The sequence below is a fragment of the Notolabrus celidotus genome, chromosome 10, assembly GCF_009762535.1.
Source record: "Notolabrus celidotus isolate fNotCel1 chromosome 10, fNotCel1.pri, whole genome shotgun sequence".
Taxonomy (NCBI): domain Eukaryota; kingdom Metazoa; phylum Chordata; class Actinopteri; order Labriformes; family Labridae; genus Notolabrus; species Notolabrus celidotus.
The window spans coordinates 36,764,034-36,781,646 of record NC_048281.1 but is presented as its reverse complement, the minus strand read 5'-3'; the positions used below and the strand labels follow the sequence as shown (position 1 = coordinate 36,781,646).

At 49.6% G+C, this 17,613-nt stretch overlaps 1 protein-coding gene across 1 annotated transcript in view; it reads right to left on the bottom strand.

The window, feature by feature from the left end:
* itgb5 (integrin, beta 5) overlaps positions 1-17,613 on the bottom strand; it is a 61,877-nt gene that overhangs the window by 25,150 nt on the left and 19,114 nt on the right. Inside the window, exons 11-12 of the mRNA XM_034693711.1 lie at positions 12,138-12,312; positions 11,691-11,945 (exon numbers count right to left, since the gene is read on the bottom strand). Of these exons, the coding sequence (XP_034549602.1) occupies positions 11,691-11,945; positions 12,138-12,312 (430 nt within the window). The remainder of the gene's footprint in view (positions 1-11,690; positions 11,946-12,137; positions 12,313-17,613) is intronic.

The following is a 17,613-nucleotide window of genomic DNA, read 5'->3' as shown; positions in this document are numbered from 1 at the left end:
TCATTACCCGCTCAGGAAAACAGTGTTTATGTGGAGACGCTGCTCACAGAGAGCAGGACGCCTGGACGTCCTCTGAAGGTTACTCACAGAGAGCAGGACGCCTGGACGTCCTCTGAAGGTTACTCACAGAGAGCAGGACGCCTGGACGTCCTCTGAAGGTTACTCACAGAGAGCAGGACGCCTGGACGTCCTCTGACGGTTACTCACAGAGAGCAGGACGCCTGGACGTCCTCTGACGGTTACTCACAGAGAGCAGGACGCCTGGACGTCCTCTGAAGGTTACTCACAGAGAGCAGGACGCCTGGACGTCCTCTGACGGTTACTCACAGTGAGCAGGACGCCTGGACGTCCTCTGAAGGTTACTAACAGAGAGCAGGACGCCTGGACGTCCTCTGACCGTTACTCACAGAGAGCAGGACGCCTGGACGTCCTCTGAAGGTTACTAACAGAGAGCAGGACGCCTGGACGTCCTCTGAAGGTTACTCACAGAGAGCAGGACGCCTGGACTTCCTCTGACGGTTACTCACAGAGAGCAGGACGCCTGGACGTCCTCTGACGGTTACTCACAGCGAGCAGGACGCCTGGACGTCCTCTGACGGTTACTCACAGGGAGCAGGACGCCTGGACGTCCTCTGACGGTTACTCACAGTGAGCAGGACGCCTGGACGTCCTCTGACGGTTACTCACAGAGAGCAGGACGCCTGGACGTCCTCTGACGGTTACTCACAGAGAGCAGGACGCCTGGACGTCCTCTGACGGTTACTCACAGAGAGCAGGACGCCTGGACGTCCTCTGACGGTTACTCACAGGGAGCAGGACGCCTGGACGTCCTCTGAAGGTTACTCACAGGGAGCAGGACGCCTGGACGTCCTCTGAAGGTTACTCACAGAGAGCAGGACGCCTGGACGTCCTCTGACGGTTACTCACAGAGAGCAGGACGCCTGGACGTCCTCTGACGGTTACTCACAGCGAGCAGGACGCCTGGACGTCCTCTGACGGTTACTCACAGAGAGCAGGACGCCTGGACGTCCTCTGACGGTTACTCACAGAGAGCAGGACGCCTGGACGTCCTCTGAAGGTTACTCACAGCGAGCAGGACGCCTGGACGTCCTCTGACGGTTACTCACAGAGAGCAGGACGCCTGGACGTCCTCTGACGGTTACTCACAGCGAGCAGGACGCCTGGACGTCCTCTGACGGTTACTCACAGAGAGCAGGACGCCTGGACGTCCTCTGACGGTTACTCACAGAGAGCAGGACGCCTGGACGTCCTCTGACGGTTACTCACAGAGAGCAGGACGCCTTGACGTCCTCTGACGGTTACTCACAGAGAGCAGGACGCCTGGACGTCCTCTGACGGTTACTCACAGAGAGCAGGACGCCTGGACGTCCTCTGACGGTTACTCACAGAGAGCAGGACGCCTGGACGTCCTCTGACGGTTACTCACAGAGAGCAGGACGCCTGGACGTCCTCTGACGGTTACTCACAGAGAGCAGGACGCCTGGACGTCCTCTGACGGTTACTCACAGTGAGCAGGACGCCTGGACGTCCTCTGACGGTTACTCACAGAGAGCAGGACGCCTGGACGTCCTCTGACGGTTACTCACAGAGAGCAGGACGCCTGGACGTCCTCTGACGGTTACTCACAGAGAGCAGGACGCCTGGACGTCCTCTGACGGTTACTCACAGAGAGCAGGACGCCTGGACGTCCTCTGACGGTTACTCACAGAGAGCAGGACGCCTGGACGTCCTCTGACGGTTACTCACAGAGAGCAGGACGCCTGGACGTCCTCTGACGGTTACTCACAGGGAGCAGGAGACAAAGACTCGTAAAGAATCACAGAGAGGAGACATGGAGACACAAAGCTCTCTCTGTGACCTCGGGTTCAGATCCAGCTTCATGTCTGCTGAGTCAGCGTGTTATTTGTTGACAGGAGAAATGAACATGAGATCCTTTTCTTCAGAATATCTAATCTGCTCCCTGAGGAGGATCGTTCTTTCACAATCCAGGATGTCACTCAGAGGAGGAAGGAGACTTACTTTGAAAGTAGAAGAACTTTCAGCAGACCAGAGGTGACAGGTTCAGTATAAAGTTCTGTCTCTCAGTCAAAGAGTGATTTAACAGAAACTATAGAAACTGTAATCTTGAGTCAGACGACTCAGCTTTAAATCTATATTTTGGGGCTCTCTTGTTTGACTCTATCGATAGGACGGCTGAAGAGAGACAGGACATGTGGGGCGTAGAGAGCGGGGGAACACGCAGCAGATGGTTATGTCCAGGAGTTGAACCTGCGACCTTTAACAACAAGGACTGAAGCCTCTGTATGTGGGCCATGCTAAGACCGCTAGGCCAGCAGAGCCCCACACAGTTTTGTAGTTTTGTTAAATGACTCTCGGACCGAGAGCCTGACCCTAAACCCAGGATCTGAACCCATCACCCCTGGTCTGGTGAAAGTCCTTTGTTGTGGCTTGGAGTGAATCTTCTTCCTCCTCTTAGTCACATTTCTGTGATGATTGGATGGATTGTGAAAGAACGATCCTGCTTGGTGAGCAGATTTGATATTCTGAATAAAAAGGGTCTCATGTTCAGTTTTCCTGTAAACCAATAACACGCTGACTCAGCAGACGGACGCTTTAACAAGAAGCTGGTTCTGACCCGGAGGTCCCAGAGGGAGCTTTGTGTCTCCATGGAGCTCTCTCTTCCTCCATCTGTCACAATCTACCACACCTCTCCAGATCTTAGAGACCCTCCCTGATGGCTCTCACAGCAGGGTTAGCTCTGGGCCATATCGCTGACCTGGACCAGGCTGCAGGTCCTGAGTCAGTCCTGATTCACCGTCAGAGACAGCTCTATTACTCTCCTCTCTTTGTGTCCTCCTCAGCACACTTCCACACTCACAGCTGTGTGTGCGTTTATTCCTGCTGAACCAGTTCCTGTCAGCTGTTTGGTTTTAAAGATCTCAGTCCTGAGGATGAGGACGAGACCTCTGGGACTCCTGATGAAGAGGCCGAGAGACATCAGAGCGATCTCTGAGAACAGCTGCTCGGACACAAAATCAAACTCTGTGAACACACTCTGCATTAAACGGGTTTATCAGCACTCTGTGTCTCCGTCTCGTCTCCTCCTCTCCCCTCGACTCTTTAATACCTGCATGTTTGAGCTCTTTGTTCAGTCTCTGTATTTCAGATCTGAACCTCTTTTGATGCTAAAGTGAGCACCATGTGCAGAGACCTCAAACGCACCACAGAGGCGTACCTGTGCAGGTGTGTTTGGGTCTGCGCTCAGTGAAAGCAGCAGCAGGGTGTGTCCTGTTCCTGCAGCACAAAGACTCCTCTACACGTCTTTGTCTGCAGCGTTCAAGTTCAGTCATGTCTCAGAGAGCAGAGAGAGAGAGACAGAGGGGGCGGAGCCTCCAGGTGTTTGTTTTACCTGAGGGGTCGGAGGACTTAGTGTCAGGTGCTGCTCAGGTAGCTTTTCAGGCTGATCACAATAACTCAACTTTAAGAACACTTCAATCCTCCCGTCCTTTAAAGATGGCGCCGAGAGAAGACAGCCTGAGTGACCTCAGAGAGAGGCGTGACCTTGGAGAGAGGCGTGCTCTCAGGTGTCGTTTTAAACACACCAGACTAAGTTTGAACTCTTTACCTGGATTTGAAAGATTATATTTCAGAGCTTTTATTTGATCAGAAAACTAAAGACAAACAGGAAGTGAAGGGAAGAGAGGGAAAGAATGACATGCAGGAGTCACATCCAGACCATGAAGCAAGGTGTAGTAACTCAGTTACTCCACCAGGTGAGCTGCAGGACGTCTATCTGCTCCTCGGTCTGAGGGAGTCAGAGGGTGTTTCCCTCTGTGACTCTTCACGCCATGCCTCTGCAGCGCCACAACCCGATCTGAACATAGACTGTATTAATAATGGACGCAGTCTCCGTGACGTCACCCGTCTGTTCCTGAAGCTCTGGAAATGTTGAACTCAACCTAACGTCTGTCAAGCTAGTGTGAGGTAAAGAGGCGGGCCTTTAGCCTACTCGCTAACAGCTACAGTGTTCCTGCCTGTCAATCAAGTCAGCCACGCCCTTATTTGGGCAAAACTCATAAGTTTAATATCTTTAAAAATAACAAGTTATAATAAATCCCCCCCGTTCAGTGTGTGCTGAGAGAGAAATGATCTCTTCAGACCTAAACTGTTTTTTGAACCAGGCTGTAAACATGTTTATTTAAAGATCGTCTCTTTGAATGGGTGTGTATGTGGTTCCTGGTGTTTCTGCAGCCAGCCTCTAGTGGACACTCAAGGAACTGCAGTTATGCATTAACTTCATTAATCAACTCCTGGTTGAAGCTCAACCATCAACCATCTTTTGTAACAGTTTACATTTTAAACACACCATCAGAGCTCAGACACACTCTTTGCTTTTGATGAAGTAACAAACATTAAAAACGTCTCCTGAAGCACGGCTGTCACTCCTAAACGTCAGAGGACGCCGTGTTTAGTTTCTCTGAGTGGAACAAATTAAATATATTAAACAAACTGTAAAGAACTGAAACCTTAGAGAGCGCTCTCTTGACTTCCTGGGTGGCATTCAGCCAAACGCTAACGAAGACCAGACTCACTAATTGGTGCATATTCAACTAATGACGCATAAACACTGATGGGAACCACAGCCGCTGACTCCAACACCACACACACACACACACACACACACACACACACACACACACACACACACACACACACACACACACACACACACACACACACACACACACACACACACACGCACACACACACACACACACAAACCATTTCCTGCAAACAACAACAGCTGATATTGGACTGAGCTGGTCTGGATCAGAGTTCTGGTTCCTGCAGCACATAAACAAATGAAACCGGTTCAGATCTCGATGACCATGAAGCAGGAGGAGAGCTGCAACACATTATCTGTCCAACCCGAGGGAACAAACATCACACTTGTTAGTCTGAGGACAAAACAAGATACTTTAACTGAGACACAAAGAGTCCGGATGAGACAGAGAGGAAAAATGCAGAGTTACAAAACACAAAAACAAGATGCTCAGAGTTTCAGACGTCTCCTCGTCATTTTCTCTTCATGTTTAACGTTCAGGATGATCTCCTGTGTCAGGACGATCACCTGTGTCAGGACGATCACCTGTGTCAGGACGATCACCTGTGTCAGGACGATCACCTGTGTCAGGACTATCACCTGTGTCAGGACGATCACCTGTGTCAGGACTATCACCTGTGTCAGGACGATCACCTGTGTCAGGACGATCTCCTGTGTCAGGACGATCACCTTTGTCAGGACGATCTCCTGTGTCAGGACGATCTCCTGTGTCGAGGACGATCACCTGTGTCAGGCAGATCACCTGTGTCAGGCTATCACCTGTGTCAGGACGATCACCTGTGTCAGGACGATCTCCTGTGTCAGGACGATCTCCTGTGTCGAGGACAATCACCTGTGGCAGGACGATCACCTGTGTCAGGACGATCTCCTGTGTCAGGACGATCTCCTGTGTCAGGCATCTACCTGTGTCAGGACGATCACCTGTGTCAGGACGATCTCCTGTGTCAGGACGATCACCTGTGTCAGGACGATCTCCTGTGTCAGGACGATCTCCTGTGTCAGGACGATCTCCTGTGTCAGGACGATCTCCTGTGTCAGGACGATCACCTGTGTCAGGACGATCACCTGTGTCAGGACGATCTCCTGTGTCAGGACGATCACCTGTGTCAGGACGATCACCTGTGTCAGGACTATCACCTGTGTCAGGACGATCTCCTGTGTCAGGACGATCACCTGTGTCAGGACGATCTCCTGTGTCAGGACGATCACCTGTGTCAGGACGATCTCCTGTGTCAGGACGATCACCTGTGTCAGGACGATCTCCTGTGTCAGGACGATCACCTGTGTCAGGACGATCACCTGTGTCAGGACGATCACCTGTGTCAGGACGATCTCCTGTGTCAGGACGATCTCCTGTGTCAGGACGATCTCCTGTGTCAGGACGATCACCTGTGTGAGGACGATCTCCTGTGTCAGGACGATCACCTGTGTCAGGACGATCACCTGTGTCAGGACGATCTCCTGTGTCAGGACGATCTCCTGTGTCAGGACGATCACCTGTGTCAGGACGATCACCTGTGACAGGACGATCTCCTGTGTCAGGACGATCACCTGTGTCAGGACGATCACGATCTCCTGTGTCAGGACGATCACCTGTGTCAGGACGATCTCCTGTGTCAGGACGATCACGATCTCCTGTGTCAGGACGATCACCTGTGTCAGGACGATCACGATCTCCTGTGTCAGGACGATCACATGTGTCAGGACGATCTCCTGTGTCAGGTCGATGACGATCACCTGTGTCAGGACGATCACCTGTGTCAGGACGATCACGATCTCCTGTGTCAGGACGATCACCTGTGTCAGGACGATCACGATCTCCTGTGTCAGGACGATCACCTGTGTCAGGACGATCACGATCTCCTGTGTCAGGACGATCACCTGTGTCAGGACGATCACGATCTCCTGTGTCAGGACGATCACATGTGTCAGGACGATCTCCTGTGTCAGGACGATCACGATCACCTGTGTCAGGACGATCACCTGTGTCAGGACGATCTCCTGTGTCAGGACGATCACCTGTGTCAGGACGATCACCTGTGTCAGGACGATCACCTGTGTGAGGACTATCACCTGTGTCAGGACGATCACCTGTGTCAGGACGATCTCCTGTGTGAGGACGATCTCTTGTGTCAGGACGATCACCTGTGTCAGGACGATCACCTGTGTCAGGACGATCTCCTGTGTCAGGACGATCTCCTGTGTGAGGACGATCTCCTGTGTCAGGACGATCTCCTGTGTGAGGACGATCACCTGTGTCAGGACGATCTCCTGTGTGAGGACGATCTCCTGTGTCAGGACACGTCTCACAGGAATGACCTGAACATCTGTATTTCCCCTGCCCTGTCTCCTCCTGTCAGACCGAGCTCTTAAAGCAGAGCGACTCCTCTGCTTGTTTTTTTACGGACGGCTCCTTTAACCAAACAAACGGGCGTCTCGGCCCGACGGCGCTCTGAGCCCGAGGACACGGCTTCCTTTAGTTCCAGCAACGCTCTGCAGGAACATGACGAAACACACATGTTCCCGTTTACCCTATAAGGAGAAACACACATGCATGCAGGCTTACACATGGTGCACATGCATGGACACAAACTCACACACACACACACACACACACTCTCACACACTCACACACACACACACACACCACTCACACACTCACACACTCACACACACACACACACACACACACACACACACACACACACACAGAGAGGGGTTTATTTATGGGGGAAAAGTCTGGAAAAGAACGCTTCGCTATTTCTGGCAGCAGTCGACCGCAGAGCGCTGAGATCATGATTTAGAAGCAGCTGTGGATCGACGGAGGAGATGTGGGTCAGGGGGGCAGGAGGAGCACACACACACACACACACACACACAGGAACGGAGAGAGAAGAGAGAGAGAGAGAGAGAGAGAGAGAGAGAGAGACGCAGGATCTTATCTGAGCTGAGGAGAAAAGACAACACATAGATCTGCTGACGACGTCTGAGAGAGGAACACATCATGGCTGACCTTTAACTCTGTTATCATGACGCTGACTGTAAACAAAGTCATGTTGGTTTCACAGATGTCAAACTAAAAATACTCCTCCTATCTGTCTTCAGATAAAGCTTCCTTCACTTCTGATGCATCCTGCAGAATGCAGCCAGGTGAGATAAAGGATGCAAGCGTTTAAGACAGGCCCTGCGACACACCTCGCTCACATGATGATAATATCCTCCATGTTCTCCAGCTGTGAGCAGAGTTACAGATGTGACTCAGTCCACTTCATCAGACGTTTGTTATGAAAGCTAACATCTGCTCAGGTCAACCAGGATGATTCAGAGAAACTGACGTGAGGGAATGATTTTAGAATCACAGAGGCTGGTTCTGTTTATTCACCTGAAGCTACTCTTTATTTAAAGAAGAAGGAAGAGGAGAGGAAGAAGAAGAAGAAGAAAAGAAGAAGAAGAAGAAGAGAAGAAGAAGAAAAGGAGAAAAGAAGAAGAGAAGAAGAAGAGAAGAAGAAGAAAAGGAGAAGAGAAGAAGAAGAAGAAGAAGGAGAAGAGAAGAAGAAGAAGATCAGAAGAAGAAGAAGAAGAAGAAGAAGAAGAAGAAGAAGAAAAAAGAGAAGAAGAAGAAGAAGAAAGAAAAGAAGAAGAAGAAGAAGAAAAGAAAGAAGAAGAAGAGAAGAAGAAGAAGAGTGGCAGCAGAGTCCAACCCTGTTTTTAAAAGTGTTGTATAAAAAAGATTATTATCACACGTCCTGCCTCTCTTCATAAATATCAACAAACTGAAGAAAAGAAAAGAGGATGTGCTCTTCTCCTCTTTTTTTCTCTTCTTCTGTTTATTGAAGTTTATCTCTGAATCAGTCTCAGGAGAGAGTTCACTGAGCTGACACACAGAGATAACGTATCACCAGGAGTCATCTCAGAAACAACACTCACTGAGTCCTCACGGTGAGCTGCTGTTGTTGGAGAAGGATTTCTTATGTCACATGTGATGAGGAGGAGGAGAGGAAGGGAGGAGAGGAAGAGGAGGAGACAAGGGGGAGGAGAGGAAGAGGAGGAGACGAGGGGGAGGAGAGGAAGAGGAGGAGAGGGTGAGGAGAGGATGAGGAGGAGAGGATGAGGAGGAGAGGAGGAGGAGGAGAGGAGAGGAGAGAGGAAGAGGAGGGACGAGGATGAGGAGGAGAGAAGAGGAGGAGAGGAGGAGACGAGGGGGAGGAGAGGAAGAGGAGGAGACAAGGGGGAGGAGAGGAAGAGGAGGAGAGGATGGAGAGGGAGAGGAAGAGGAGGAGAGGAAGAGGATTGCAGGTTCCCCTGACGATAATCAACAGATCGATCAGCAGTGAGTTTAATCCTCCTGAACACGGTGAGAGAGAGACGACAACGCCAGATCAGAACAGACCGGGTGGTCAGATGTGAATAACTTCCTAAAAGAGACGTCATCATTTAAACGTCTGACATCAGCCCTGATCTTTAATCTGACGGTTTCACGCTCCTCAATCTGAACGTCAGATCCACACACTGATATCTGCGCCCTCCTGAGCTCACTGAAAACTTCTCTCAGACGTTTCAGATTTAACAGAGAGAAATAAAAAGACTGAGGGATCGGAGCCAGCTGATTCCATCCTCCATAAAAACCTCCAAGCCTGGAGGAGGTTTATACGTCTGAACACTCAGAGCACTCTCTCACTCATCAGACCAAGCTGAAGGATCTTTACAAGATACTCCACTACCTCAGGGGGGAGGAAAAGACTTCATGTGGAGTCTCCTCAAAAGAGAGAGAGGGGATTTTACAGAGAGAGGGAGCGAGGTAGGAGGGGAGGAGGAGAGCAGAGGAGGAAAGGAGAGGAGAGGAGTAGAGAGGAGAGGAGAAAAGGAAGGGAGAGGAGGAGAGGAAGAGAAAAGGAAAGGAGAGGAGGAGAGGAGGAGAGGAGGAGGAGGAGGCGCAGGGTGTCATTAGGACTCATTATGGCGCCCACACAGAGGAGGAGGAGAGGAGTGAGGGAGGAGGAGGAGCGACAGAGGGTAGTGGACTGTTAAGATTTAATGATGGTTCTGGATGCGGGTCACAAACACAAACAGGCTCTCTGTGGATCCAGAGAGTCCGGCCTCTCTGCTGACTAATCCAAACACTGAGTTTCTGCTGGCCTGGGATAAATACAGCCGCGCATTGTGTCACAGAGAGCGCGCCAAAAACTGGCCCCTCTGCCACAAAGCCCTCTCTGTGGTTTCAGGGGAACAGTTGCTGGCCTGGGGACGATCCAGCAGGTCCAGCTCCAGAATGCGGTCTTGGACTCGATGTCCTGGGAACACAACAACCTTAGGCTGCTCGGTAATCCAGCCAAACCTGCCTTTTCACACCAGATCTCTCTCTCTCTGAGGGTCCCTGCAGCTCAGAGACTTAACCCTGAGAACCCTCAGAGGAGACCAGACCGGAGGGTGACTGCTTTGAGTATCGTTCAAATTAAGACCTTGAATCAGGTCCTTTAAATACTCACAGGATGGTGAGCTGATGAACCTGCAGAGAAACACACAGCTGTGCTCCACAAATCCAGCTTTTAAACTCCAGATCTGTTCTCTGAAGCGTCGTGATAGTTTCATCCTTCATCAGTGCTGTTTTATATTTGGTTTATAAGTGTTTCACATCCTTAAACTTCACATCCTCCTTCCCTAACAGTCGGGTTGTTGTGGTGCCGGTTTATCTCAGAGGTTAAATCCTGAGGGGAGGCTTCAGTCCTCCTCATCAGATGACGTCTCTCTTCTGTCTGATGGCTCTCACACGTCGCCCGTTCACTGCAGGATATGACGCCTCTGTTGTGTGTTGTTTGCATGGAGGTGATGAAGTCATACAGCTTCTGATCCACCGTCAGACGCAGGAAGATGGTGGCAGCGTGCAGCGTGCAGCGTGCAGCGTGCAGCGTGCAGCGTGCAGCGTGCAGCGTCTCTACCTTAGCGATCAGTCTCAGCCGCAAGAAGCTGGACTGAACTACAGACGAGGTTTGTTAAATCTAAAAGCACAAAGGGTTTTAACCGAGGAGGGAATACTGCAGGGATCCTTCCTTTTAAAGCTCAGAGGCAGATATACAGACATACTCACACATCATCCGCAAAACAACGAAGTGAAACATGATGTTTCCTGAAAACAGTAAGTGTAAGCACAAAGATGTGGTGATGTTTGACCTTTGTTACAACACTGCTGTAAACTGGGATGTGTGAGCGGCTCATATTTCCTCTCTCTGCTCTGCGGTCAGTAAAGGTAGAACATGACAGAAGACCAACTTTTTGTACCAACTTCAACATGATTACTCAAACACTGATCTCCTGCAGACAGACGGCCGACACTGAATGCTGCTCTCATCCTATAATGTCCTAACCTTTAACCTTTGTGCAACCTGAGCCCAAGCTGTGAAGGTTTATACTGCAGATAACTTTAAACAGCAGCACACGCAGAACAATCCTGCAGCCTGTGAGGAGGTACACTGCACAGATCTTACACACATCGTCACTAACGTACAAGGAGAGGACAGAGGAGAGAGTTTGAGACGTGCACAGGAGGAGGAGATGAACTGACATCAGGACATGTATCCCTGATACATGGAGCATGTTTAAGCTGCAGGATGGTAACATGGAGATCATTAAAGGCCAGCGACAGAGCAGCTACACAATCTTAATGTCTGTGTTTTTTATCTCACATCTCTCTGCTTCTATTCTAGTCCCTCCTCTCCCTCCTGCAGGAGTCTCAGATCAGAACACCCACCCAGAGAAAAGAAAACACTCTCTGAACATCTGAACGCTGCAGCAGCTGCTCCTCTGAAGAAGCTTCTTCTGGGACTGAAGCCAGCCGCCCTGCAGGTGACGGTTAGAGCTCATCCAAAACAAAACGCTGCTCTGAGTCAGGAGGAGCCTCAGAGACGCTCCCACAGCAAGAACGGAGCGTGACTCAGCACTGGGATTCTTAATTATAACCCAGGACACACAGCAGATCTGAAGACTCTGGTTACGCTCAGCGCTCAGGGAGGAACACACACACACACACACACTGAGGGCGGCCTCCTACCTGAGCAGAGGATGCCTTTGTGTCGGGCGCAGGAGAAGTCGTCACACTCGCAGTAGCTCCCGTAGATCTTCCCGAACTCGGACTCGTAGCAGAGGCACTGGTTGCAGCTGCACTCTCCTCTCCCGCTGCAGACCTGCTTGCCCTCCGCCTCCCTGCAGGCGCTCAGGTACATGCTGCTGGCCTCGCCCTCCTGGCACTCGCAGCGGGCGCCCAGGTAGCCCGGCTCGCAGTGACACATCCCGCAGTTATACGTGCCTGCAGGGGGAGAGGAGTGTTTTTAATGAACTGAGGGAGGAGAGGTTTAAACACAAGGCCAGGGACAGAGAGGAGGAAGCTGCAAAGACTTCTTCTACAGGTCTGCTCTGTCACTTTAAACTATCTTCCAACAGGCTGACATGATCTGCTCCATCCTGAGTGAAGAGATAAACATGAGGATGGAGGCGTCACCTATGGAGCTGCAGATGCTGCTGTTGGTTTGAGCTTTCTTGCTGCAGCCGCAGTCACACTGATAATCCAGGGTCACCTCCAGGCGGTCCTTAAAGCCCACCGGCTTGATGGTGAAGCTCTGATCGGCGCCGCCGGGAGGGCAGCTCCTCGCCTCCACGCTCACGTTGAAGGACACCTAGGACAGAGAGGAAACAGAGGGTGTGATCAGAGAGAAGATACAGAAACACTGATGGAGGAATGATAACTTGAAGTTCAGAGTCTTCTCTGCAGCTCTGTAAACGTGACCCACACATGACCCTGTGTTTACACCCTCATGTTCACAGAGAGCTGATGGAGGGATGTTTCCTCTGCAGAAAGAGAGAAGGAAAGTAGGACATGACACAGGACCTCCACCCTCCTGATTGCTCTGAGGAAGGAAGTGAAACCCAACCCCCCGCCTGTTTTTTCTCTGCAGCCAGAGTCCCCTTCGTTTTCTCTCCACCAGAGTCTGAGTCCTGAACGCCGCCTGCTTCATGAACCGCTGACAGGCTGGTGAACTGATGCATGTTTACATATGAAAACAGGACCGGGGCGCTGGTTGGGCTCTGATCCATGACACACTGGAGCCTTGACTCTGAGGCATGTTAGATATCTCAGCTCCAAACAAACAGACTGAAGAATGGTGGATTCAAAGATCCGAACTGTCATCGAGGAGAACCTCTTCTTCACCCTCACACACACACTTCAGAGAGTAGACCTCCCTCTCCTGCAGCAGCTGCTGTTCTTGGCAGCAGCGTCTGGATCTGGATCTAAATATTCGCCCTGCTTCTCCTTCAGGCTCCTGAAACTTCAGACCAAATATGTCTCACTGCGATTAAATCCTGTTTCAGATCTGCAGAATAAACACCTCAGCTTTCCTGTGGCAGACACAACCAGCTCCCCCTCTGCAGACATACGTCTTTAAAACTCACACTGAATGCATCACGTGAATATGAGCGATGATAAGTTTAACACCACCGAGAAGAAGAGTTTCAATGCTTCAGTTAACAAAACCAGCTCAAACATCAGGATTCACTTTACTATCATCACCACAGTTTGAGGTTCAGCTCCTGGAGGGGCTGTTTGAAGAGGAAAGTCTCCCAAACTTTACAACAGAATTCAACTTCTCAAGCTTCTTTAGCTCATTTCTGCTGATGAGTTTTAAACTCAGCTGTTTCTACAGGACTCTGAGTTTAGCTTGAGGGGCGGTCTGCTTTGATTGACAGGTGAATGTTGTCAGCTGGACAAACTGAATCAACAATAGTCTCCTCCCACTTTCTGGTGGCTCCGCCTTGCTGGTCACATGGACACACAGGAACAATAAGCTATATTTAAACATACTGAATTATATTGTATCCCTGAAAATATGAACGTACAGCAGCAGTCCAGAAATCAGTCCAACCTCCAGACTTTGGTCAGTACCAGGACTCAACCGGCCATCCTCTGGTTCCCGAGCTGCCACCACCAACAAATCCACCTCTCTGCTGAAGTCCTGATCCAAAGTACGGCTTTAATGTACCTTTAACTGAGTCTGCATGACGTTTGCAGGCACCCTGTCTAAACGAGCCACGCCTTGCTTTTCATCTTTGCTTTGTAAAGTTCTTCTGATCCGTGTAGTCCGTTCATCTCTGGCATGAATAAAACAGTAAAAGGCAGCGCTAATAAATCTAATCTGCAACGTCTGATGTCGAAAATCAAACTGATGCCAAAGTGCCAAAAGCTGGGGCGCTGTTGGTGTAGCGGTCTCAGCTCGCCAAATATACAGACTTTATAGTCCTCATCGCAGCAGTTGTTGGTTCAACTCCCGGCCTTGATCACTTGCTGCATGTCTCCTCCTGTTGAAGGCCAAAGTGCCCAAACATATAACTTTAAGAAAAAAAGTGCCAAAAGCTGCAGTTCCTTAAACATCCACTAGGGGCTCGCTCCAAAAGGTAAGGAGCTCCTAAGAGACGGCTCTTTAAGAACATGTTCAGCTGAAATAAACGTGGTACAAAAACATGACTCCATCTCTTTAGCTCCTGAAGCCACAAAGTGAAACAGGAGTCAGAGTTTCCAACATGGCGACCTCTCTTATGAATACGATCTCTTCTTCCTGCTTGAAGATCTCCAGTCCACAACACAAGACTTCATTCTGGACTCAGGAAGCGCCTACGTCACATGCCGCCCCGGACTCTCCCTTCATTCAGCGCGGGAAGCTTAACGACTTAACGAGGACACAATTACATTTACTGTAAATGTGAGTCCCGAGGAGGCCGGGCCTTCCGGTCATGAGGATTCATTCGGACGGAGGCGAGGTCAGGAGGACGTCGAGGTAGAGGTGAGACAAGACTCAAGGTTTAACTCTTTGAGGGTGATTCAAGGACAGCTGTCAGGAACAGGAGAGACGAGTACTCAGGATGTTTTTAACTCAGAGTTTAAAACAAGCCTCTCTTTATGGAGGGAGAGAAATCCCCACGGTGACAGCTGCTTCACGCTGGAATTCATATGACTGCTCCAAATTCAATTAACAAGGACAAACTGTTAGAGAAGGTCAAACACAACAACATGTAACTATGTTTGAATCATTCAGTTTGGACATGAAACCTTTGGTATGTCAGCGCAGACTCACGTTCATTCATATGCATATACATCTACACACTCCCCCGGCCTGCAGCGCCCCCCCTCCAGCTCTCTCCATTCAGGGTTTGGACTTTCACAGGCCTCCCCCCGACCGCCTTTGTGTGCCGTCATTGAGATGCAGCATCAGGCTCACACGGACGCAGTGAGTGACACCTGGGACGAGGACGGGGCCGTGTCCTCCACAGAGAAAGACTGGGAAGCTTGGCACCCTCGGTCTCCTTTCACCGCCATGGATAAAAGACCACAGCCAGCCCCCCCTCCTCCTCTCCTCCATTCACTGGTGTTATTCTGCCCCAGCTCCTCCTAAAACCCGCTCCTGTCCCAAAACCAGGAAAATAAAGCGGTGCAGAGAGGAGCTCAGGGGGTTTAGGGAGCTCACTGTGAGCCTGCATGTATGAAGCTCGCAGGACTCAATGGATCCAGGACTCAATACAAATCTAGACCGAGCCACTGAGCAGAATACAAAGTGACTACCAGAGAGAGGTCTGTGCAAGATTCAGAGTCATTAAGATGTGAGATTATCCTGTCCCCTCGCCTTCAGCTCCTGATCTTTACACAAATCTGAGCTCCTGCAGGACGAGAGAGGGGGGACGTACGAGTCCAGGATCAGATGCAAAACAGAGCAGAGTGCAAAGAGCTGCAAGACTTTATTTCATCTTCAGGGAGGATGTTGTGAGAGTAAGACCAAACAGCTGTTGAAGCATGATAGGGTAACAGAGCTGAAGCTTACAGCATGCTGCAGCCAATCATCAATAAGAATATTCCTCATCATCAATCATTTAAATGCATGCAAACAGCACAGGTGCACAAAGACACTGTTTGCTCTGCAGAGCTCTTTATGGAGCATTTAACCCTTTACATGCTTTGTGAATTAGACCATGTCTTCTTGGCTCATGTGCACACGTTCAGCAGGCGCAGAAGCTGCACGGCCCTTTGGTGGATCAGGATCTGGGTCTTCTGGTTCTCAGGCAGTGAGGTGAGGAGGATCTGATAACAAGGACATGACCTCAGACTAACACAGGGAGCGCTAAAGCGAAGTGAAGACAGGAAAATGGAGATGTAGGGTCAAAGATCAACACATCCTCAGTCCAGCACCTAAAGAGCCGGATTCAGTTGGACTTCATGCTGCAGGGGGACCTCCCTCCTGACTCTCAGACCTCCAGGCCTGCAGGATTATCAGATACTATAATAAAACCCCCGCCGCAGTAATGGACTCCTCCTCCAGTCTTAATGAATGTGAGGCAGAAGGTCGGCCAGGACAAACACTTCACTGAGTCTGCAGGAGGACAGCGTGAGACTCACAGCTTTCATGAAGCTGATTGAACCCAGCTGAGAGGAGAGATCCTCCCTGAGGACTGATCCAGCTCCGCCAAGAAGCTGTGGAACAATAATAATAATATGAGCCTCTTTACTTCTTCTGCAGAGAGCAGATAAGATGTTTAAAAATGACACCATTATCAGGGAGCGTAAACACTCAGGGACACACAGACAGTGTTTGAGGTACGGAGAAGGACAGACTGTGTCCTGGTGTGACCTCTCACAGTCATTACTTCTCTTCAACAGATGCCAACACTTCCTATCAATCCCCTCCCCCTCAGCCCGGCTTGGTTTCATCAGACAGGAACTCTCTGGAAATGGATTCAAAGGTCACTCTGCGTTCAGCCCAGACTGCCGAGTCACAACTCGCCGCTGACTGAGAGTCTGAGTGTGACAGAGAGGAGAGCAGAGTCAGGCCGGACTAAAACCTCCTCAACCTAATCTCTGAATTCAATACGACTCTACACTGAACCACACATGGGATTTATTGTTTCTGATAAGTAACCATTAAAACATGACAGCTGCAGATCATGAGCTCATGAATCAACGTTCAGAAAACCTGGGTCTTCAGTTTGCTGAAATAACAACATCATGATGCAGATTAGTCCAAAGTCCAAAGTCCAGCTTTGTCAGGTCTGTCCTCAAGAGGAGAAGAAAACTACGTCTACAATGTTTGTTTGTTGAATGGAGGTCTATGAAAGAGGATTAGAGACACTGATGTTTCTTTAGCTCTGACCTTCTTCATGGAATGTTCCATTTGTTCTCAGAATTCTGACATCATCAAAGACAGAACTCTGACATCATCAAAGACAGAATTCTGACATCATCAAAGACAGAACTCTGACATCATCAAAGACAGAACTCTGACATCATCAAAGACAGAACTCTGACATCATCAAAGACAGAATTCTGACATCATCAAAGACAGAATTCTGAAATCATCAAAGACAGAATTCTGACATCATCAAAGACAGAATTCTGACATCATCAAAGACAGAACTCTGACATCATCAAAGACAGAATTCTGACATCATCAAAGACAGAATTCTGACATCATCAAAGACAGAACTCTGACATCATCAAAGACAGAACTCTGACATCATCAAAGACAGAATTCTGACATCATCAAAGACAGAACTCTGACATCATCAAAGACAGAATTCTGACATCATCAAAGACAGAACTCTGACATCATCAAAGACAGAATTCTGACATCATCAAAGACAGAACTCTGACATCATCAAAGACATGTCTTTGATGATGTCAGAGTTCTGCAGAACTCTGACATCATCAAAGACAGAACTCTGACATCATCAAAGACAGAATTCTGACATCATCAAAGACAGAACTCTGACATCATCAAAGACAGAATTCTGACATCATCAAAGACAGAACTCTGACATCATCAAAGACAGAATTCTGACATCATCAAAGACAGAATTCTGACATCATCAAAGACAGAATTCTGACATCATCAAAGTCAGAATTCTGACATCATCAAAGTCAGAATTCTAGAACACCT